Source organism: Mangifera indica, chromosome 9, assembly GCF_011075055.1.
Source record: "Mangifera indica cultivar Alphonso chromosome 9, CATAS_Mindica_2.1, whole genome shotgun sequence".
In the NCBI taxonomy this organism is placed as follows: domain Eukaryota; kingdom Viridiplantae; phylum Streptophyta; class Magnoliopsida; order Sapindales; family Anacardiaceae; genus Mangifera; species Mangifera indica.
In genome coordinates, this window is record NC_058145.1 from 10,976,160 (window position 1) to 11,001,391 (window position 25,232).

Sequence of the window (25,232 nt, forward strand, 5' to 3'; positions counted from 1 at the left end):
TTAACAAATGTGGAGAGTTTGGGCCAATGTTCAGTCCACAAAATCTTAATAACCCTTCAGTTATGTTGTGTAATAAAATTACCATAAAATTATGTGTACCTATTTTAAATACACAAATAAATACATATTTATATATGTTATTATATGATTGAATAATTTTAAATTAAAAATAAAATAACACCCAATCACATTATGACACACAAAAGTATGTATCAATTTGAATATCCGAAATAGGTATACATAGTATTACTCATAAAGGTAAAAGATCTGATACTGTGTAAATTTTGATATGAAAGCAAAAACTTAGGCAGAAATATTCCTTATATAAATGCATACTAAAATGTAACAAGTTTAGAGAATGTTACAAACAAGAAAATAGCAATCGGTTCACACAGCTGAGGACACCAAAATCTACAACATTATTTATTCATAATTTGAGAACAGTCAAATATCTACCAGACTCAGAAATCAATAAAAGCCCTTCTCCTTGAGAGATTCTACCGTCTCCTTGAGGCTAACCTCTAGGGGAGTGAACTCAAGTCCCAAGCCCTTAACTTTTTCTTTTGACACCTGAAATGTTGGAACATATGGCTTGTCATCAGCACACCTGCAAAGGTTTTAACACAAAATTAAGTTAAGATAATTATATCCAGTACTGTCAAAAATCATAACTGCCAAGACATAGTCAGTTCAAAATCTCAAAAAAAAAAAAAACATCTATCATGTAAACCAAGTATTTTAAAAAAAAAACAGCAGTCATCAAAACCAAAATTCTATATTTGTCTCATTCACTCCAAGCATATCAGGAAATATAACACAACTGGTGAAATACATTGAATAAACAAATCTGAAGCCAATATAAAATAAAAAGAAACTCCAATCTAGATATTGTTTTTCTTTTACTAAAAGAAACTCAAATTTACAGATTATTTTTCTTTTTTTTTTTTTTTTCGTTCCTTTCTAACTTATAGAAGGAGAAAGGTCCAAACTTAAAAATGTTTCTGATAATTAGTACAGTTTTTCTGATAGAATAAACTATTTAAAATGTAATGAATTAAGATGTGAAAAATGTTTCTCTTGCTTTATCTTAACATCATAACATATTGTTGCAGTGAAATAAATAAACTGCCAAAGAACCCAAAATCCACTAGCTTTATTAATGCTATGCTAGAAAGTAATAAAACAAGATAAAAGAAGACAGATTTGAGCCAGACAAAATTTACTAAATAACATAATTAATCAAGAAGTGACTCAATTCATACAAGAAATACTTACCCAGAAGAACTACTCCAACTGATGATTATTCCCTGTCCTATTTATCAATTTAAAGTGGAAAGAAGAACTTACTTTTCCGGAAGCTGAAGAGTGGGGTAAAGCTCACTCAAGGCTTTCACAATTCCTGAATAGTGTACAACTCTCTCAACTAAACAATATCTTCCACTGGCTGATGGAACCTCTAATGCTAGGATATGTGCTGTTGCAACATCTTTAACATTAACCCATCCAAAAGTGGCATTGGGGAAGGTTTGAGCTCCTGCATCCAATAAAGGAATAAAAAATAAAACAGGGACAAAGATTAAGAAATAAGTACACACACTCAGAAAAACTGATGCATAACATTAACAATTCTGCATTGTATGTTCTTTATCAAAGGTATTTTCATATCAATATCACTCAAAATAATAGTAAGAAGCATCACTAATAGTTTCTCTGATTCAGAAGATCCAAATAAATAAAAGATACATTAAAATTTTAATAAGCAGAAACCCAGGCATATGAGAGTCTTGCCAAAGGCTGAACTAATGTAACTTGTTGAACATCCAATGATAGGAAACATTTTGGTTCAAGAGTGAATCTTTCTTCAAACAAATATTCTCATAAAAAGCCATAAACACAATTTTTATTTTTTCTGTTCCAGTAAATAAATATTATTTACTTGCAAGGATGAACAAGTAAGTGAATTTGGTAAAAGGATGCAGAAATCAACCGGTTAGCATTAAAAAAATACCTTTAATTAAGCTTAGGATTGCTGCAGCACTAGTATTAAGTGTTGGCTGTAAGAGAGGACCAATGACCATTGCTGGGTTTATAGCAACCATATCCAAACCCTTCTCCTTCGCAAATTTCCAGGCAGCTTCCTCCGCCATGGTCTTTGAAAGCAAATACCAAAGCTGAGAACCCAAAAGCTAAATAAATTATTATTTAAATAAAAATAATCTAACATAGACTAGTATTTATTAACGAAGACAGAAGCAACTGCACTCAATTAAATTGTTAATAGCTTTGCATTATGGACATTAGCCAGTCCAGAAAACCATAAGCCCAAAAGCGAACCAGAGAATATGCAAGAAATTTTATATACTGATATTTCAATCAACTTAACCTGCATTACAACAGTGTGTACAGAATCTCTAGAATCAAACCATGTATGTAAATCACACAGCAGAACAAGATGAAATCCGTGTAAAGAAACTTCACAATGATGCAGTGATAGTAAAGATCTGACCCCCAGATTCCAGAATGGAATTAAATTATGGAATGTCATTTTCATGATTCGGATCATAGCAACTTCAGAGGGTTTAAACAGGCACATACAGAGAAATACATATACGAAAATCAGAAAACTTTTCCTTGCCATGTTGCAAATTCTAATGACTTTAAACAACAAAGGAGCCTAACAATTCAAAAGGATTATAAATTTCCTAATTATCACCTAGCACAATATCACCAGAGGTTAAATCATGAATATAGAGACTGCCTTTCCCAAATATAACAAGAGGATACAAACAGAGACCTCCACTGAAATTACATTAACTGATCATAAAATTATCATGAACCTCCTCTGTAGAGAAGGTCTTTACCTATTTTCCAAACCAGGGGTTTATCAACATGTCAAACCTCAAGGAAAATGAAGTATACCTCAAAACACAAAAAATTAAAAGAAAGAGGGAAAAAAAAATGCTGAACACCACATCACTTTGAGATTAACATACGTTGATACAGTTTGTATCAACCAATAATATCTTTCAATGCTGGTATATTACTCTTTATTCCAATTACAGATTATTGTTAATAACATGCAAGAAGTTGAATTTCACTTGAGTCACAACAAATTAGTCTCAATAAGACAGAAAAAAAAAAGCTCACAGACAAACCTTTGACTGCTTGCAGAGTTCCTGGTCAGAAAACCAAGTTTCATCAACTACTGTATCTAGATTTCGAGGCTGTCTATTGTATGCAACTGCAGCCATTGAAGATGTCACAATCACTCGTTTTATAGAAGGGACTTTTGCACAAGAGTTAAGCACATTAAGAGTTCCCTTCACTGCAGGATCAATTAACTCTGCCTGAAATTAAAACTTGAAAACTTAAGTAATGATTGAAGAAAAGGAAGTAAAGCTTGCCTTTCAGCTAGGACAAAAAAAAGCATTCTTTACTGCCCATGCATATTTGTATTTACGTTAATATATTCAGAAAAATTAACCTGTGGATCCTTGACATCATGGTAAAAGGGAGATGCGGTATGAAATACACCATCACATCCTTCAACAACAGAATCAAAAGATCCTTCTTCCAGCAGGTTTGCTTTAAACAACTGAAGTCTCTCTGAAGCTCCATCAAGTGTAACTAAGTGATCTATCTTTCTTGGATCATCTGCAGAAGAATAAAAACTAAATACAGTTAGCAAAAAATTTAAAAAGGAAAAAAACAGCGGATTGGTGGCTGTGAAATTATGATTACAATCCCTTGAAACATGCATGTGAAAGCAAATCATCTTAGTAGTTACTCCACTCCAACATAACAAAAAGAAACAGTCCTTTTATTATGATAGTGCATCAAAACATTCTAAAGCCTTCTTTAGACAAAACAGTTCACGATTCTCTACCATACAAAAGTAGTCTTGCATTTTTTCTTATAGAAATTTATACCCAATTCTTGAATCACACAGTTAAACAGCCCCAAAGATTAAAGAAAGGAAACAAGCAAACAGAATTAAAGAAAAAAAAGTTCTCTAAGATAACCAAGGTTCTTTTCTCAACAGAATTGGAAATACATGATGTGTAATGGCGTCTTTCCACCGATGAAATTGCTAATTTAACTTATTATTTTTTATTTTCCAGCTTGTACATTAGCAGTCCTCTATATTGAATTTTTTAAAGATTGATCTCCTAAAGCATTAAGCAAATGAACTAGATGGCATCAAAAACCAATCTTTCAACACCGGATCATCATATCGACAAACAAAGCAAATAAAAAAGACCCCCTTCAACAATTTAACAGAGCAAATTATGAAACCAACCAAAATGAAGCAATCCATACAAATAACACCCAATCCGCAAAAACAATCATTAGAAAAATCAAAATCAACAAGAATATGAAATAGAAAATAGACAGAAAGAAAACTAACTCGGGTCACGAACAGTGGCCTTGACAGTGTAACCGCGAGCGAGAAGAAGCTTCACAAGCCATGAAGCTATGTAACCGGACGCTCCGGTTACGCAGACGATCTTTCCTGCTCCACTGCTCATCCTCTTATTCTACTTCAGCTTTTCCCCGTAACGTCTCGGAGCTGAGTTCTTAAAATGTTACCTACAGGAATATTATCTTATCTTGAGAACGCAAATAAATATTTAAATAATTATAAATTAAATATAATAATTTTTAATTATATATTTAAAAATATATATAAATTATTATTTTTAAAATAATTATATTTTAAATGCTATATAAAATTAATTAAAAACTTAAAAATTCATCAATGAATAATACAATTAATATAAATAATAACACAAATTTATATATAAATAATAATATATGTGGATTCACTTATAATTCACATAAATAACTATTCTCCTCTTTGTTATTAAATCAAAGACTTCATAGTGTAATAATCTAACATAAAGTTTTATTCTCCTTTTTGTTACTATAGGGGGAGAAACTCGAATTCCTATCAATCTAGTTCTTTTTCTTCTTCTTGGGGGTGTTGGTATATCACTCTTATCAGCATTTGTTGTATCTACAGCTTCTTCTATATGATACCTAACAGGATTTTCAGTATTTATAACAACTTCAGAATTCTCAATTATCACACATTCATTATCCCCAATCTAAGCAAGTGCCTCATCCACATCCTTAACTACATTTTCTATCCAAGCAATTGCCTTTTTATTAAATTATTTTTGTTCCATCAAGAAACCTAGTATCACACAATCCCTAAAATTATACCAAAAATTCAACAACCAAAATTTAGCAAATTGTTGTCTGTCCCCATTAGTATTGATCCCTTAAATCATCTAACGTCAACACCAAAAATTCAACAACCAAAATTTAGGAGATTGATGTTTGCCCCCAGCTCTTTGGAACCCTTAAAAAGCCTAGAGTCAACCTGACATGAAACAAGTATTAAAAAATAGATAATAGAGCAGAAACAAGCGACAAATAAACAAGCACAGTAGCCAAAGTAGAAACAATTTGCAACAGATAAATAAGCATAACAATCAAAACAGAAACAATCTATCGCAGATTGTATAAATGAAATTGTTTATTATCTGCAAATTTTTTAGGCCAAAGGATTTATTCCCACCCAAAGTATGTTATTATCTGAAAGTTCTCCCTGTTAACTTTGAAAATCTTATTTACCCACACATGAATGGTTGAAATTAACGGAACTCTAACTCCTTAAAATTTTATCTCTTTTTTCTCTCCAACCCCTAAAAACTAACCATTTTCCCATAGGCCATGTTTTAAAAAATAACATCCCCCCTTAGGGTTTAGTTTTTAATCCCCGACACCAAATCTGGCTCTATCGCCGACGACGAAGCTTTCTAGAGACATCACCATGCTCCGATGGTCTCTCTTCCCTCCTCTGGAACATCGATCGGTCGAGATCTAGGTTAGAAAGTCGAAAAGATGAAGCTCTTCATCTTCCTAGATGAAGACAACAGTCTCGTCTTCGTATAGGAAAACGAAGAGCTTAGTCTCCCGACGAAGCTTTTCAACTTTTCAATCCAGATCTCGATTGACCGATGTTTTAAAGGAGGGAAGAGAGATAGTTAGAGCATGTTGATGCCTTTGAAAAGCTTTGTCGTCAGCGATGACATCGGATTTGACACTAGGGATTAAAAACTAAATCCTGGGGGAGGGGGGGAGAATGCTATTTTTTGAAACTTGACTTTGGGGGAAATAGTCAGTTTTAGGGGTTGGGGGAAAAAGAGATAAAATTTTAACTTATTTTTAATATTATAGATAAAATGATGATTATACCTTTCAAACCGTTAATTTTAACAACCTATAAGTGGGTAAATGAGATTTTCAAAGTTAATGAGTGAAAACTTGAGATAACAACATACTTTGGGTGGGAAATAGTCCTTTGGCCAATTTTTTATTATCTTTATAAATGAAAGTAGATTCATCTACAAATTTTTTATTTTCTTTATATGAAAAAATACAGAAACAAGTATCCTTACCTCACTAGTTCTGTCTTCCTTGATTTTGAATATTTGTTATTAAATTAGAGACTTTATAGTGTAACAATCTGGTAGAAAATTTTATTCTCCTCTTTGTTGTTGGGGGAGGGGGGTCAGGAAGAAACTCGAATTCCTGTCAATCGAGTTCTCTTTCTTCTTCTTAGGGGTGTTGGTGTATTAGCCTCATCAGTATTTGTTATACCTATAACTTCCTCTATATGACACTCAGTAGAATTTTTTGTATCTACAACAACTTCAAAATTCTCAATTGTCATACTTTCATCATCCCCAATCTAAGCAAATGTCTCATCCTCATCCTTAATGACATTTTTTATCCAAGCAGTTTTCTCATCCATCCAAGCAAAATTGCCAATCTTCAATATTTTTGCTTCTCCAAAACATGCTGATAAAAATGCTTGAGGCAATCGATCATAAGGGGAAAAAAATATCTTACAAAAAAAAAATATCATTTCATATTAAAATAACTTATAATATGTTCAAATTATATATTATATCTATATAAAATATATACAAGCTTATCTTTAAAAAAAATAAAAAAAGCCTTACCTCTTCCATTATTGTCTAAAATAATGTAAACACATTATCTTCATTTTTCAGAGTTGAACGTATATTATTATTCTTGTAAAGATTTTAATAAATAAAAACTTTTACCATTAAGACATAAGAACAACCATTGAGTGACCTTATCTATTTCCATTGATGTAAGGCGAGACTCTTATGGATATTTACAAACAACTTCCCCCATGCATACTAGGGATGACAATAGGGAAGGGCGAGGAGGGGATCTCAATCCCGATCCCTATCATCGTCCTCATTCTCACCGCCGTGAGGGATATCAATCTTTATCTCTAACATATCTCTATTATGGGGATGAAATGATTTCTCGTCCTCTCCCTGTAAAGAAAAATCTCTTCTCCATTCTCTCCTTGTCTCACGGGGAAAAATCCCCTCTCGGTATCAGTAAGGAAAAATCTCCTCCTCACACATTCTAAATACAATATAAATATATTAAATAACAAAATTAAGTAAAAGTAAAATCATTATTTCAAATGTCACAAATATAATATATTAGCTATTTTAATATGCACAACAAAAACTTAAATAAATTTAAAAAACATAAATAATTTAAAACTATCAAAATGTGATAGTGTTTTAAATAAATATATTAATATAAAAGGACAGAGACAGGACAAGGATGGGGTAGGGTGGGACGGAGAGAGGACATATGTAACCTTGTTCCTAATTGCGGGGATTTTTTTCATCTTTATCCCCATCTTTGTCCTCTTCCTCGTTTTTATTAAAGAATCTTCTCCCCATTAGGATCAAGGAGGGTTAAAGCCCCTGAAGTGGGGCTAAAATCACCATCTTCAATATATACTTGCTTAATTCATGGAGGTTTGTCAATAACGACGTATGACAACTATTTACATAACAACCAATATGATTAGTTACTATTGTATTTCCTAATATGTACATAATAGTCGCTTTTATTCTATACAATAATTCACCCTCATAGATTGTTATATCTCTTAACATCTCTAACATAAAGCCCTTTGACTTAGTATATAAGTTTTTAGCAACCACAAGGAATAGTGTCCTAACCAAAATTCAACCATCATTTTTTATACATATACATAATATCTATTAAACCAAAATGTAAATTTATTTGTTCATTTATTCTAAAACAAGACGTATCTACATCATAACACATAGCCAAGGCCTCCAAAATGCACGCAGAATGTTTTCGACATATTATGTAATTTGAGAAGATTGTCGTCAAAGCCCATCCTTTGTGGGGCTTCCATAACGTCATTTGCAACATCAAAATTTTTTAAACCCTCTGCATGTTCACGGATTTTGAAAGTCATTTTTCCTAAAATAAAAACTATAGGTTTGTACTCTCAATACAAAACCAAGATTTAAACGAGTAATAGACAATCACAACATCTCATTTCACATTATGAATAAAATAGGTCATATATTTATTATTTTGACACATCTTACTTGTTAATAAGGGTGGATTTAATTTAAATCAAGTCTAGAGCTAACTTGAATTTAGATCAAAGTCATCATGTCTAACTTAATAAAAATTTGTTCATATCAAGGCATGGTATTACCAAAGAGTCGTCAACTGATAGTGAATATTATCACTAAAAAGAATAAATAAATCAATCTCAAATTGAACTATTAAACTAAAAATTTGAAATCATCTCATTCGAACCCTTTTATTAATGCTGCGACATTTGTATTGATCGTGACAAGATATGCATTTACTTGAACTTTACAAATAAATTATCAAACGTGTTGTAAATTCTACACAAAACCCAATCATCCAACTACAAAACAATGAACAAATATTAGGAGTACATATATATATATATTAGATACATAAACAAAAGTAAATCTAATATATATATTGAAGCTCATTATGCAAAATAGTTTCTCTGAGTTTGAACTAGCTTTACTCGGAGGCGCATTATTTACTCTAAATTCATGCATAATCCAATTTGTCTTTCAACCTTTAAGAGGCTTTCCCTCATAAAAAACCAACGATTTCTTGAACCCTACCAATTTTCCTTTAAAAACTATTTGTTTGTCAGATCCGATGGCTCTCCAATACCTACCACCGACGGTTCACTTTGGTCAATTCCCATTTGGATAATTCTTATATCTTGGTGTAAAGAAATAAAATTTCTCGAGTCTAGTTCCCTCGAACATCTCTCTTGTCATATATTAAACAATGCGCATACAAAGTCAGTACTAAAAATAAAACCTCAAACTTTGAACGTCTGAAAACCTAATGCAAATTCCAATCCCTAAGAGTAAAAATTTAAATAGTAATAATTAAGAAATAACAATTAAAGAGAATTAATTTCCCCCCAGAAGAAGAATAAAAAAATAAAAAATAAAACAAATCGCAATTCTCCATCTATGGAATCTTTGCTAATGATCACTACAACTATTGCAACAGAAAATGTCATTTCACAAGTAGATAGCGTATTAGTTTTGTTACATAAGGATAAACAATATGATCAATTATATAAAAAGGTAATGTTATGTATATCAACTTTTGAATATATATATATATATGTGACTATATACATGTGTAATCATGCAATTAGGTGATATTTAGTTAATCATTTGATGACTTGATCATATCAAATCTATATATATTTATATACTTAGGAGGCGTTTGGTTTGAGTAATGTTTTATTACCAAAATAAAAAGATTACTATGAAGATATATTACTTAGAATATTACTGGGTATAAATGATTACTATGTTTGATAAAATTTGGTAGGTATAAATAATTATTGTGTTTGATTAAAGGTAATAAAAGATTACTAGTAAATTATTTTACTTAAATGCGCTTGAATATAATTATTTTTAAATATTTTTTATATTATTTGTCATATTAATTGAAAATAAATTTATTTTTGTCTTAAAAAATTAATAAATAATAATATAATTATAATAAAATCGAGATTACCTCGATAATCTTTAAATACCTAAAGTGAAGGTGGTAATCAGATTACCACCCATATTACCTGTTACGTCAGCATTAGTAATATTTTATTACTGACAAACCAAACAAGAGAATAAAAGATAGATTAAAGTAAATTTATGAACCAAAATTATAAAATTCATCAAAGAGGGTTTGAAACACCAATAGTAATATAAATTATGTAACACAATATCATCTAAACTATGTATATGTAGATAGGATAGCAACTCCACATAAAATTAGAAGACTCAAGAGCAGCAAAAGCATATGTTCTTTTTCACATATACCTGAAATTGTCTCTGGATTGTGGTCGAGTAATCTAATCTTGATGATCTTGTTAAGAGGCAAGGCCTCATTCATCACCTTCTTCCTTAGGTAATAAACAATAAGCTCTGCGTCAGTAGGACTGAATTGATAACCAGTCGAAAATTGATCAAAAATGATTTGACATTACTGCAGCGGCCATTGGCACAACCTTTAAGCTCCAAATGTGAGTGCTTATTCAGCGGTCTTTTTATTGTAACTTTATTTTTAGGGTTAGGGCTAGCAGCTAGTTTTGAGGCGGAGGAGTTTGAAGGAGTTTCTTGTGGAGGAGAAGACATTGAACCAGACGTCTCTCAGTTTTCTCAGAGAAGTTTGGCTGATGATAACTTCTTGAATACTAAATATATGAATATGATAATCACACGTCTCAATTTCATATAATTAATAATAATGTTAATCTTAAACTTTTTAATTACGATAAAACTATTTGTACTCGTTTTGTATACACAAATTATACAATTGAATGTGTGTCATTAAGTAATTGGATAATTTTAAATTAAGGATAAATTTACATCCAATCACATAATCAAATATTATGAGTGTATGTATTTATATACTAAAAAATAGATATGTATAACATTACTCTTTTTTAATTAACAGATCTATTATAAGTAAATTGCATATGTTAAATATTGGTACATTTTGTTATGTAAATAGATATGCATTACTCTTTTAATTAATAGATTTATTATAAGTAAATTGCATCCGATAAATTTATGTTTAATCATACGATGATATATTATATATGTATATATTTGCGTAAAAGAAAAAGGATACGCATAACACTACCCTATAGATAGAATATAAAAAAAGTTCATGATTGGAGGAAGATAACGTGTTGAATTTTTAAAGTACAATTTAATAAGAGAATGTCTTAAAGTATAAAAAAGAAAAAATGTTTTTTATTTTCAGTTTAATTTCTTATACTTTAGGGAAAGTTTTAGTGGGGAAAATGGATATAGAAACTCAGGGGAAAAAGAATGAAAAATTTTGGTTGAGTAATGGGTGGGTATTGAGATAGTTCTATTTGAAACTTAAATATTCTGTTATGGTATATTTTATTATTTAAATATTTTATTTGATGATGTTGATCTTTTTCATTTCAATATTCTTATGCAAAAAATTTAATTTTTCAAATTTTTTGTTATCTGCATTTTATTTTATATTATTGCCAAATTTTTGGTAATATAGATTTAGTTTTTTTTTTTTTTTCTGGTATCATTGAGATATCTTTTATAATTATATTTTAAAAATATTTCAAAAAAAATTAGTTGATAAGTAATTATATGATTAAGTAAAATATTGAATATTAAAATGTTGATAGATAAAAAAATCATAAATATAAAATAGTTAGCCCTATATGTTAAAATTATAAATTTTTTAAATTAAAGGTGTTTAAAATGTTATGATACTTACAAAAAAAAAAAAAAAAAAAAAGATAATGATCAGCTTATCTAGAATACGAAGATATCTAGAATTAAATTCATGAATAGGCCAATGAAATGAAGACATCTAGAATTAAATTTATGAATAAGCTGAAAGACATTTAATTCTCAATCCAAACTAGGTTAAAATCTTGTAATATATTTATATTTGTTTTTCTTTTAATTTATTGTTCGAAACAGCATAGTAAACTTACTCAAGTCTTACTAGATTCTAAATATTATTATCATAATTTATTTCGTATACAAATGAATACATATTTATGTATACTTATTTTGAATATACAAATAAATACACACTCGTATATGTTATTATATGATTGAATGAATACATGCTTATTTATGTACCCTATTTTCATTTCATGCACAGAACTGCTAACAGATGAATTGATTGAATTGGAGGACACTGTGAGGTGAGTGATACTGAAAATACTACAAATAAGTTATGAAATTATTTGTAACCCTTCAGTGTAACCCTTATAACTTTTCCACAACTTTGGTCCACAAAATCTTAATAAACCTTCGGTGAAAAATTATATATATTCATTTTAAATATATACTTATATATATCATTATATGATTGAATAATTTTAAATTAAGAATAAAATAACACCCAATCACATTATGACACACCAAAGTATGTACCAATTTGAATATCCGAAACATGTATACATAATATTATTACTCATAAAGGTTAAAGATCTGATACTGTATAAATTTTGATATGAAAGCAAAAACTTAGGCAGAAATATTCCTTATATAAATGCATACTCAAATGTAACAAGTTTAGAGAATGTTACAAACAAGAAAATAGCAATCAGTTCACACAGCTGAGGACACCAAAAGCTACAACATTATTTATTCATAATTTGAGAACAGTCAAATATCTACCAGACTCAGAAATCAATAAAAGCCCTTCTCCTTGAGAGATTCTACCGTCTCCTTGAGGCTAACCTCTAAGGGAGTGAACTCAAGTCCCAAGCCCTTAACTTTTTCTTTTGACACCTGAAATGTTGGAACATATGGCTTGTCATCAGCACACCTGCAAAGGTTTTTAACACAAAATTAAGTTAAGATAATTATATCCAGTACTGTCGAACATCATAACTGCCAAGACATAGTCAGTTCAAAATCTCAAAAAAAATAAACATCTATCATGTAAACCAAGTATTGTCAGAACAAAAGCAGCAGTCATCAAAACCAAAATTCTATATTTGTCTCATTCTCTTCAAGCATATTAGGAAATATAGCACAACTGGTGAAATACATTGAAACAACAAATCTGAAGCCAATATAAAATAAAAAGAAACTCCAATCTAGATACTGTTTTTCTTTTACTAAAAGAAACTCGAATTTACAGATTATTTTTCTTTTTTTTTTTTTTTCGTTCCTTTCTAACTTATAGTAGGAAAAAGGTCCAAACTTAAAAATGTTTCTGATAATTAGTACAGTTTTTCTGATAGAATAAACTATTTAAAATGTAATGAAATTAAGATGTCAAAAATGTTTCTCTTGCTTTATCTTAACATCATAACATATTGTTGCAGTGAAATAAATAAACTGGCAAAGAACCCAAAATCCACTAGCTTTATTAATGCTATGCTAGAAAGTAATTGATAGGTACCTGAGTAATCCGGCAGCAGCAAAGCCTTGTCTGGTTACTTCCTCTGCTCTCACAGCCTCTCTTGTGCACCGATCTCAGTCACAACACAGCATACACTGGAACAGGAATGGCAACACAAACACACAAGACAATGAAAATATGTATATTGTATTGAATAATTTTCCAGGAATGAATACAAATTAGTTTTCCAATACAATGACTATTTCCATCTACTGCACTGCTTAATCAATTACAATTCTCTTCACTAATTTTTCCAGAATGTTACACAAAAACCCAACTAAATCCCCCCACAGTAAATACTCAACATTCGAGAGAACCCTCTCGCCCCACCTTTTCCTTAGTTTTTTTCACCTGCCCCTTTTCCCCCCACCTGCTCCCTTTTTCAACTCTTTCCACCGCCATTTCATTCTCTCCTGCTCTGCCACGTTTCATATTCTGAGTGGTTGGATTTGCAATAAGGTGACAGCCTTCCGATTTTGCCTTTGGGTCACAGCTTTTTTTATATTCTCTTTTCCTGCAGAAAATATATATATGAGTTCTAACATTTCCCCGTCCATTGAGAGACACCTTGTCCTCAAGGTGTGATTGGAGAAAGGGATATTGAAGGTTGTCGCATGATTCCCAAGTCCATTTGCGATCCGGCAACCCTTTCCACTTATTAAGCAATTCAAGATCACTATGGGAGGAATACTTGTATTCTGATACACCTTCAGGCTGCTCCTCTAGCAAGTCTTCCTTCAAGCCTTTCATATCGCCACATTTTATCAGATCACGAACAAGGCTACGAATATCACAGCGCGCAGAAAAGTTCACAACAGCCCATCGTTTTATCTTTGTCGGCTCCACTAATTTCTTATTATTGGAATTCCACCGCCCATTTTGAAGAAAGAAATCCTCACCATTTCCTACTTTTAACCTTGGGGCGGATAGAACACGGCCTTGCACTCTGTCAATTACTCGTCTTCCAATACCCTTGCCATCAACAGGATGACCATCGTCATATGAGAGGGAAACACTATAATTGGTGACATTAACTTTGAAGTGATTTGTAAGCACAACAATATTTTGCCCTTTAGATCCAAGGCCACGCCTTGATATTGGAAGCCTCACCACCTTTCTCTTAAATGGTTCAGGTTCCACCTTTGTTGGAGTGAAATCTGGTGGAACTGAAATGTCAACGGTAGGTCTCAACTGAGCGCAGACTTCAATGGCTCCATGCACTGGATCTGAAAGGAAGTTGCTGATGAGATCTCGATTGATGGGGGCACCGCTGTCCACTGCCACCAGCGCCTGTTGCGTGAGGTTGTAATCAAAACGAGGGGCCCATTTCCTTGATCCAAGCCGAGCTGTTGTGGAGCAGTTATCCACCATAAAAGAAACTCCTCGAACATGCATAAATGGGTTCAATGAATCTACAGACTCAATCACACTTTCGTTGATGATCTCAGAGTATGAGTGCCCCTTCTTCCTCAAGACTTCAATCTGGGCCATCATTAAAGCCACATAGACACCTGCAGTAAAAGGGTACAAGGGGCCTAAGTCACCAGCTGGCCGTGCTGCTCGGACACGCTCACCAACTTTCCACATGCAAGTCTGATCAATTTTTCCCATTGGGGAAGCTGGTAAACCATCCTTTTCATAAAACCGACGCCCAGCCAAGACAACACTGCGGATCTCACTACAATCGGCTACATCTTCATAGCACTCATACAAGATGTCCATGCAAGGATAAAATGATGCACTATAAGCTGTCTCAAATTCCTTTTTCTCCTCTTCAGATAGGGAGTTGTAAACAGCCAACATACCCTGAGTAGAGATGGTCTTGGATGTAATTCCTGTAATGCACTCAACAGTATTCTTGTAAGCCTGATCTTCACTCATTCCATTGACAGTGTACCTTCGGAACAAGGACTCCACAATTCCATGAACAGAACCAAGTAGAATGCCCCACTCCCCAAAGATATCACTCCTATACTCCCGCTCCAAAGTGGTGGCAAATGTGAAAGGAGAACCTAGGGCAACTGACCATCCCAGGGCAACATCAGTTGCTCTACCATCAACATTTTGGTGGACAGCAAAACTGGAATTAATTCCAGCGCCATTAATCTCTTTGCCCTGAGCGTAAAGTCTCCTCACAGATGGACCCATTCCTTTGGGACACACAGCAATCACACTAAAATTCTTTGGGAATTCAAGTCCCTCCCACCCTTGCAGCCATTTTCGAGTCGTGCTTTTTCCTTCCAAACCATTGTCGATAAGGAATGCAAGTTCCAACCGTCGGTAGCATGTGTCTCGGTGGCCATCTCCCTGTTTTCCTTCCCCTCTCCTCTTTAAAAAAGGATGGATTAATTGAAGGGTAATATTGATGTTATTGAATCGGTCATGAGTTGGGGGTGACATGTTGTTGGCATGGTGTACTGTCAATGGGTAGAATTTGATTGAAAAAATTTCAATAGTTTGGGAATGAAAAAGAGGATGGGTGGTATGGTGATATGCTGGCTCGGAAGCTTTTATTGGAGTTGGGTTATGTTGGCTAGAGTGGGGTTTGATTGTAAGGGTTGGAATAATATGCTTGGGCTGGGATATAAGTGGCGTAAATGGGTTAGGTTTGGTTGTAGTTAAATAAGTTGAAGGATTGGGTTTGGTTTTGGAAATATATAATATTGGATTTTGTGTGGGCCACTTGGGTTTGGGCTCAGGTCTTGGGCTTGTATTATTATTGTAAGGATTGTTGAGATTGAATGTGAATGACATTGGGTTTAGTTGAATTCGGGCCAGATTGGGTATCATAGAAATGGGCTGCCATGATTTTGGGTTTAATGGCCTGGGTTTGGGTCGGGTAGGGTTATAATTTTCTTCTCCTTTTCCTTCTTCATGGACGCCTCCTTCTCCAGCCGCAGCTTCTTCTGTCTCTCTTTTCTTCACAGATTCTGAGCACCTAGTAATTGGTTGCATCTCCATGGATTTCTCATTTTCTTCCCCTTTTTGCTTTTCGTTCGCAACTGTTATTGTCTGCTCTATCCTCATCGTCAATGGAAGTTGATTCCCATATGAATCAATGGATTCCAGCAACTGAAACTCCTGTGAATCTGCCATTTTTTCTTTCTGTTGGCCTATTTCCACCGATGGGTCTTCATATGACATCAGACTTCCTTTCATAATACCGAAATCACCAAGGTCAGTTTTTTTCCTCTCTGAATCTCCATCGAATGCGAATAGGATGCCTTCATCATCTTGATCATCCTCTTCTACCACAAGAATGGCCCATGATTTGCGCTTACAGTCATGCTTCGGCTCTTCCTTGTTGTCACAGCGAGGACAAATTCTGTTCGTCATCGATTCTCGAAGTTCCCATTGAGTCAGTCGTCGAACCATCCACCAACGCCCGTTATCTTTGATGAAGTCGACTTTCTCCATCCCTAGAATCGGTGCTCTGATACCAATTGATAGGTACCTGAGTAATCCGGCAGCAGCAAAGCCTTGTCTGGTTACTTCCTCTGCTCTCACAGCCTCTCTTGTGCACCGATCTCAGTCACAACACAGCATACACTGGAACAGGAATGGCAACACAAACACACAAGACAATGAAAATATGTATATTGTATTGAATAATTTTCCAGGAATGAATACAAATTAGTTTTCCAATACAATGACTATTTCCATCTACTGCACTGCTTAATCAATTACAATTCTCTTCACTAATTTTTCCAGAATGTTACACAAAAACCCAACTAAATCCCCCCACAGTAAATACTCAACATTCGAGAGAACCCTCTCGCCCCACCTTTTCCTTAGTTTTTTTCACCTGCCCCTTTTCCCCCCACCTGCTCCCTTTTTCAACTCTTTCCACCGCCATTTCATTCTCTCCTGCTCTGCCACGTTTCATATTCTGAGTGGTTGGATTTGCAATAAGGTGACAGCCTTCCGATTTTGCCTTTGGGTCACAGCTTTTTTTATATTCTCTTTTCCTGCAGAAAATATATATATGAGTTCTAACAGTAATAAAACAAGATAAAAGAAGACAGATTTGAGCCAGACAAAATTTACTAAATAACATAATTAATCAAGAAGTGACTCAATTCATACAAGAAATACTTACCCAGAAGAACTACTCCAACTGATGATTATTCCCTGTCCTATTTATCAATTTAGAGTGGAAAGAAGAACTTACTTTTCTGGAAGCTGAAGAGTGGGGTAAAGCTCACTCAAGGCTTTCACAATTCCTGAATAGTGTACAACTCTCTCAACTAAACAATATCTTCCACTGGCTGATGGAACCTCTAAAGCTAGGATATGTGCTGTTGCAACATCTTTAACATTAACCCATCCAAAAGTGGTATTGGGGAAGGTTTGAGCTCCTGCATCCAATAAAGGAATAAAAAATAAAACATGGACAAAGATTAAGAAATAAGTACACACATTCAGCAAAACTGATGCACAACATTAACAATTCTGCATTGTATGTTCTTTATCAAAGGTATTTTCATATCAGTATCACTCAAAATAATAGTGAGAAGCATCACTAATAATTTCCCTAATTCAGAAGATCCAAATAAAGAAAAGATAAATTAAAATTTTAATAAGCAGAAACCCAGGCATATGAGAGTCTTGCCAAAGGCTGAACTAATGTAATTTGTTGAACATCCATTGATAGGAAACATTTTGGTTCAAAGGTAAATTTTTCTTCAAACAATTATTCTCATAAAAAGCCATAAATACAATTTTTATTTTTTCTCATATGGTAAATAAATATTATTTACTTGCAAGGATGAAGAAGTAAGTGAATTAGGTAAAAGGATGCAGAAATCAACCGGTTAGCATTAAAAAAATACCTTTAATTAAGCTTAGGATTGCTGCAGCACTAGTATTAAGTGTTGGCTGTAAGAGAGGACCAATGACCATTGCTGGGTTTATAGCAACCAAATCCAAACCCTTCTCCTTAGCAAATTTCCAGGCAGCTTCCTCCGCCATGGTCTTTGAAAGCACATACCAAAGCTAAGAACCCGAAAGCTAAATAAATTATTATTTAAATAAAAATAATTTAACATAGACTAGTATTTATTAATGAAGACAGAAGCAACTGCACTCAATTAAATTTTTAATAGCTTTGCATTATGGACATTAGCCAGTCCAGAAAACCATGAGCCCAAAAGCGAAACAGAGAATATGCAAGAAATTTTATATACTGATATTTCAATCAACTTAACCTGCATTACAACAGTGTGTACAGAATCTCTAGAATCAAACCATGTATGTAAATCACACAGTAGAACAAGATGAAATCCGTGTAAAGAAACTTCACAATGATGCAGTGATAGTAAAGACCTGACCCCCAGATTCCAGTATGGAAGTAAATTATGGAAAGTCATTTTCATGATTCGGATCATAGCATCTTCAGAGGGTTTTAACAGGCACATACAGAGAAATACATATACGAAAATCAGAAAACTTTTCCTTGCCATGTTGCAAATTCTAATGACTTTAAACAACAAAGGAGCCTAACAATTCAAAAGGATTATAAATTTCCTAATTATCACCTAGCACAATATCACCAGAGGTTAAATCATGAATATAGAGACTGCCTTTCCCAAATATAACAAGAAGATACAAACAGAGACCTCCACTGAAATTACATTAACTGATCATAAAATTATCATGAACCTCCTCTGTAGAGAAGGTCTTTACCTATTTTCCAAACCAGGGGTTTATCAACACGTCAAACCTCAAGGAAAATGAAGTATACCCCAAAACACAAAAAATTAAAAGAAAGAGGAAAAAAATAAACGCTGAACACCACATAACTTTGAGATTAACATACGTTGATACAGTTAGTATCAATCAGTAATATCTTTCAATGCTTGTATATTAATCTTTATTCCAATTACAGATTATTGTTAATAACATGCAAGAAGTTGAATTTCACTTGAGTCACAACAAATTAGTCTCAATAAGACAGAAAAAACAAAAGCTCACAGACAAACCTTTGACTGCTTGCAGACTTCCTGGTCAGAAAACCAAGTTTCATCAACTATTGTATCTGGATTTCGGGGCTGTCCATTGAATGTAACTGCAGCCGTTGAAGATGTCACAACCACTCGTTTTATAGAAGGGACTTTTGCACAAGAGTTAAGCACATTAAGAGTTCCCTTCACTGCAGGATCAATTAACTCTGCCTGAAATTAAAACTTGAAAACTTAAGTAATGATTGCAGAAAAGGAAGCAAAGCTTTCCATTCAGCTAGGACAAAAAAAGCATTCTTCACTGCCTATGCATATTTGTATTTACGTGAAAATATTAAGAAAAATTAACCTGTGGATCCTTGACATCATGGTAAAAGGGAGATGCAGTATGAAATACACCATCACATCCTTCAACAACAGAATCAAAAGATCCTTCTTCCAAAAGGTTTGCTTTAAACAACTGAAGTCTCTCTGAAGCTCCATCAAGTGTAACTAAGTGATCTATCTTTCTTGGATCATCTGCAGAAGAATAAAAACTAAATACAGTTAGCAAAAAATTTAAAAAGGAAAAAAACAGCGGATTGGTGGCTGTGAAATTATGATTACAATCCCTTGAAACATGCATGTGAAAGCAAATCATCTTAGTAGTTACTCCACTCCAAAATAACAAAAAGTAACAGTCCTTTTATTATGATAGTGCATCAAAACATTCTAAAAGCCTTCTTTAGACAAAACAGTTCATGATTCTCTACCATACAAAAGCAGTCTTGCATTTTTTCTTATAGAAATTTATACCCAATTCTTGAACCACGCGGTTAAACAGGCCCAAAGATTAAAGAAAGGAAACAAGCAAACAGAATTAAAGAAAAAAAAGGTTCTCTAAGATAACCAAGGTTCTTTTCTCAACAGAATTGGAAATACATGATGTGTAATGGCGTTTTTCCACTGATGAAATTGCTAATTTAACTTATTATTTTTTATTTTCAAGCTTGTACATTAACAGTCCTCTATATTGAATTTTTTAAAGATTGATCTCCTAAAGCATTAAGCAAATGAAGTAGATGGCATCAAAAACCAATCTTTCAACACCGGATCATCATATCGACAAACAAAGCAAATGAAAAAGACCCCCTTCAACAATTTAACAGAGCAAATTATGAAACCAACCAAAATGAAGCAATCCATACAAATAACACACAATCCGCAAAAACAATCATTAGAAAAATCAAAATCAACAAGAATATGAAATAGAAAATAGACAGAAAGAAAACTAACTCGGGTCACGAACAGTGGCCTTGACAGTGTAACCGCGAGCGAGAAGGAGCTTCACAAGCCATGAAGCTATGTAACCGGACGCTCCGGTTACGCAGACGATCTTTCCTGCTCCACTGCTCATCCTCTTATTCTACTTCAGCTTTTCCCCGTAACGCCTTGGAGCTGGGGAGGCCTTCGTATTTATAGATATTTCTTAAATAGTACCTACAGGAATATTTTCTTATCTTGAGAACGCAAATAAATATTCAAATAATTATAAATTAAATATAATAATTTTTAATTATATATTTGAAAATATATTTAAATTATTATTTTTAAAATAATTATATTATAAATGTTATATAAAATTAATTTAAAACTTAAAAATTCATCAACAAATAATACTATTTGTATAAATAATAACACAAATTTATATATAAATAATAATATATGTTGATAAATTTATGATTCACATCAATAATTATTAAGTTAATTTTATTTAGATTTTTAGTTTTGAAAGTTATCTCAAATTTTGAATATATTAATTAATTATTGATATAAAAAAAAAAGAAGGCAAAAATTGATGACAAAACTAATGGGCAAAGTAGCTAGATGAGTCTATAATAATAAATTAGTATTTACTTTTTATAAAAAAAAAAAAAAAAAGTGATAATTGAAAAATCGCATTTACTTTGTGGACTAATAGACAAAGTGGGCAGAGACGTGTACGAATCCAAGTATAGTGAAGTAATTGCTTACCAAATTGCATTGACTTTGTGACTGTTGAATCATTGAAATTTGGTATGAATCAATGTTTACGGTTTGGGTTATTTCTAGGATGCTCCAAGTGTCATTATATATATATATATAGCCAAAAGACTTATTCCCATAAAAGATGTAATGAAAATTCAAAATCATATTTTTCGTAATTTTTAAACACTTTAATATTCACTTATAAAATAATTTTTATTAAGAATCTCAGTTAAAACATGTATGGACTTTTTATCTTTAGTTCCGATTTCAAATGAAATCGAATGATGAAGAAGAAAGACAAATTGAAGCATTGAATTGCGGTTCATTTGGACGATTTTGTTCAAATGCATATAGACAAAAAATCAATCGTTGAACAAAACTAAATTGGAATAAAACAAAACCAATTTTGATCATCAGAGAAATGTGAAAAAAAACGAAAATCCTAAGAGGAAAATGAAACTTTTTAAACTTAAATTTGAGAAAAATTATTAGTTTTTAAGATTTAAGAGAGAAATAAGATAAAGTTTATTATTTTTAATATATTATTAGTTAAATAATTATTTTATCTTAAAACTAACTAATTTTATTAATTTTAATAATTCATAAAAGAATGTTTGAGTTTTTAATAATTTACGAATATCAATTTAGCCTCTATATATATATATATATATATATATATATATATATATATATATATATATATATATATATAAAACTAACCAATACTATAGTTACATTGATAACAACGGTAGTAATGAAAATACTGAGAACATGAGGAAAAGCAAGGACCACTGTTGTGATTTTTCATTTATGAAACTTAAAAAGATTGGGTTAATTGAAATAATTACATTGGAGATATGTTTTAGATCCTAATACATCAAATACTTGCCTAAAAGGAGTCGTCAGTCGTTGTGTTAGATGAAAGATAATTGTGCCATAATTTTTACATTGTATCTTGAAGAAATAGGGATAATATGCAATTAATTATATTATATAACTATTAAAATTTGTAATAAAATTATACGTATCAATTTTAAGTATATAAATAAGTATATATTTGATATATATCATCATATAATTAAATAATTTTAAATTAAAAATAAAATAATATCTAATTATATAATAATAAATATAAATATATACTTATTTATGTATTTAAAGTAAATAGATATAGTGTTGCTCTAAAATTTGTCTTTCTCGTTGCTTCTAGGTGAAGAAGCTCCCTTTTGAGTTAAGTAAAGAATGATGATATGTTTTGTTTTGTAATATATTGTTTATGTGATTAATCGTCTCTTAAATGTCATTTCTATGAATTTGATTAAAAAAAGTTTTATAGGACAACAAACGTGAATATTTTTTTCTTTTATTATATATATATTTTTATTATTTTTAATCATTCAATATGTTCATATTTGTTTAAATAAAATTTCAAATTAGGAGAGGATTACGATCCGTAATTTTTTTTGCAAAATTCTTTTATTTCCAAGTTCGCCAGTTTGTTCAATATGAATATATGTTGGGTTTGGACGAGTATCTTGCAATTAAAACATATCGGTTGAAGGCCCATTTAAACCCATCATTGGGCTGAACAGAAGAAGATATTGGGCTATGGCCCATTTTAACCCCTGACTTGAGCCTAAACCAGGATGGAATCATTTACACCTTTCAAAATTTCCTGAAAGTTGAACTTGGGTTTAGAGGTTCCAAAGTCTCCCACTAGACACCGATAAAGCTATACGTGTTTATTGTAAGTGTATAAACAGGTACATATATAATATATTTTATTATATAATTTAATAATTTTAAATTAAAAATAAAATAATATCCAATTATATGATGACACATATAAATATTTATCTAATTATATATTTAAAATAGGTATATATAATATACAAAGTAACAATTATCCCTCTCCATTTTTCACAAATATTCTAAAATGTTAGACAACATAGCCGCACATTTGTCATTTTTTTGCCAAAATGAATATTTATCCTAATCCACATCTTTAGGAGGCGTGAGGAAGTGGTCGGCGGACATTTTATTCACGTGATGGAGAGCGGATTCCACGGGAAAATTGACAACTGTCTTTATTCATTATTCCAAAGAAAAAGAACCATTATGTATCCTAATCCACAGAATAAAAAGCATTTAGTTAACCCATCCCTAAACGGATTCCTTCAGAAGGGAATATCCACCGTTACCGGCCAAAACACTCATTGAACAACGTCGTTTGGTTCGCACGTCAGCTGCTTTCATGCAGAGTTGGTTTTGAATCGGATCAATTCAATTAGGGATAAGTTAATTTAAATTTAAATTAAAAAATTTAAATATTTTTTAACTAAGTCAAATTTAAATTAAGAGATATTTGATTTAATTCAAATTCAATTTAAATTTATTGTTTGAATTAAAGTTATTAATATCTTATAATATAATACAGTATAAATAAAAAACGAATTAATACGATATCATATAATAAAATATTAACACATTTTCTTTTTTTAAATGAAAACAAAGTAAAGGTGTATATAAAAATTTTTTAAAATTAAAAAATATTTTTAATATTTTTTAAAATGATGATGTACCAATTAAATTTTTTTATTGTTTTATTAATATTTTATTATATTATTTTATTAAAGACGTATTATACTATATGATATGAAAATTTTGATTATTGATATACAATAAAATATACGATTTAACTACCATGATTCTAATTAGTAACTCGATTCAGTTCAAATTGATGACTTCACTTATTATTTAGATAGAATGATATCATTTTGTTAATGAATCATAAATTTCAGTTACAAATTTAAACTATTAATTTAAATAATAAATTTGAGCTAAATCAAGCTACAAATTCGAATCATTGATTCACATTAAACTTGAGTTGAATCAAAACAAATTATTTTTTATTTCAATTAAACTCGAATCATGTTTAATTTTGACTTAATAAATTTAAATTATATGCTAGATTTAGACTTAATAATTTATTAATTTAGACTTAATAAATTAAACTCACATTAAACTTGAGTGGTCGGCAGACATTTTTATTCACGTGATGGAGAGCGGATTCCACGGGAAAATCTCTTTGTATAGTTCACCGTACGTTATGTTATTTGTATTATTGCCTTTTTTTTTTTTTTTTCATTTGGTGGTTGGTGGTGAGAAGTGGCAAGTTTACGGTGGTGGAGGCGGTGTGTTTTCTATGTAAACTACTGAAGTCTCGAGAAGGGAATGGCAAAGGTGATGTTGGAGGAGGTGGTGAAACCTGTCACAACAAAATTTGAGATTTTATTTTTCGGTAAATACGCTCTTAATTAAATCACCTAGGCCCACAAAATTGTTTAAATTGAATTATATTTTGGCACAATGATAATTTCTCCGTCTAAAAATTTTGAAAAAAAAAATTAAAAAAGAATAATCTTTTTACATATCTCATTTAAACGAATGATCCACCACAATTACAAAAAATAACTTTAATAACAAAAAAAAGTCTGATAATAAAATAATTAAAGTGGGTCAAACAATGCATTGGGTTTTGATAAAGTTAAAATGATTTATCTAGTTTTGATGAAGTTGCAAGCAAAGAAGATAGTATGGAGGTGAGAAAATATAAGGGAAGAAGAATATAGCAATGGTGTTGGGGGTCTATTGGGCCTGCGATGGAGAGATGAGAGGTGGTGGAGGAAGAAGAAGGTGACAACAATGGTGGTGGGGGTCTATTATGTGTGCGACAACTAAGTGAAAGATGGTGATGGTTAAGAAAGTAACATCTCAGTAACGATAATTGATATTGAATTGGTTTTTCTAACTTTAGTCTCATAGATTTAGGTTACATCAAGTATAATCAAACCATATAAAAATCACTCTTTATTTTACTTT

At 31.7% G+C, this 25,232-nt stretch overlaps 3 protein-coding genes across 4 annotated transcripts; all 3 read right to left on the reverse strand.

Annotated features, from left to right (window-relative positions):
* Nucleotides 1–303: 303 nt before the first annotated feature.
* Nucleotides 304–4,603, reverse strand: LOC123224975 (phenylacetaldehyde reductase-like). The gene is made up of 6 exons (XM_044648782.1): nucleotides 4,409–4,603; nucleotides 3,485–3,654; nucleotides 3,156–3,347; nucleotides 2,009–2,171; nucleotides 1,348–1,534; nucleotides 304–607 (listed from the first exon to the last, which is right to left on the reverse strand). Exons 1-6 carry the CDS (start codon nucleotides 4,527–4,529, stop codon nucleotides 469–471), a joined length of 972 nt encoding a protein of 323 aa, XP_044504717.1. The 5' UTR covers nucleotides 4,530–4,603; the 3' UTR covers nucleotides 304–468.
* A 7,894-nt stretch (nucleotides 4,604–12,497) lies between these two features.
* Nucleotides 12,498–20,798, reverse strand: LOC123224973 (phenylacetaldehyde reductase-like). 2 transcript variants are annotated; one of them, XM_044648781.1, is made up of 6 exons: nucleotides 20,619–20,793; nucleotides 19,693–19,862; nucleotides 19,365–19,556; nucleotides 18,216–18,378; nucleotides 17,555–17,741; nucleotides 12,498–12,801 (listed from the first exon to the last, which is right to left on the reverse strand). In XM_044648781.1, the coding sequence occupies exons 1-6, from the start codon at nucleotides 20,737–20,739 to the stop codon at nucleotides 12,663–12,665; spliced, it is 972 nt and encodes a 323-aa protein (XP_044504716.1). In that variant the 5' UTR covers nucleotides 20,740–20,793; the 3' UTR covers nucleotides 12,498–12,662. The 2 variants fall into 2 exon arrangements, with proteins under 2 accessions (XP_044504716.1, XP_044504715.1); XM_044648780.1 differs by lacking the exon at nucleotides 12,498–12,801 and adding an exon at nucleotides 16,966–17,351 and having other exon boundaries at nucleotides 20,619–20,798.
* Nucleotides 13,512–16,800, reverse strand: LOC123224972. Its single transcript, XM_044648779.1, has one exon. It carries the CDS (start codon nucleotides 16,798–16,800, stop codon nucleotides 13,684–13,686), a length of 3,117 nt encoding a protein of 1,038 aa, XP_044504714.1. The 3' UTR covers nucleotides 13,512–13,683.
* Nucleotides 20,799–25,232: the final 4,434 nt, after the last annotated feature.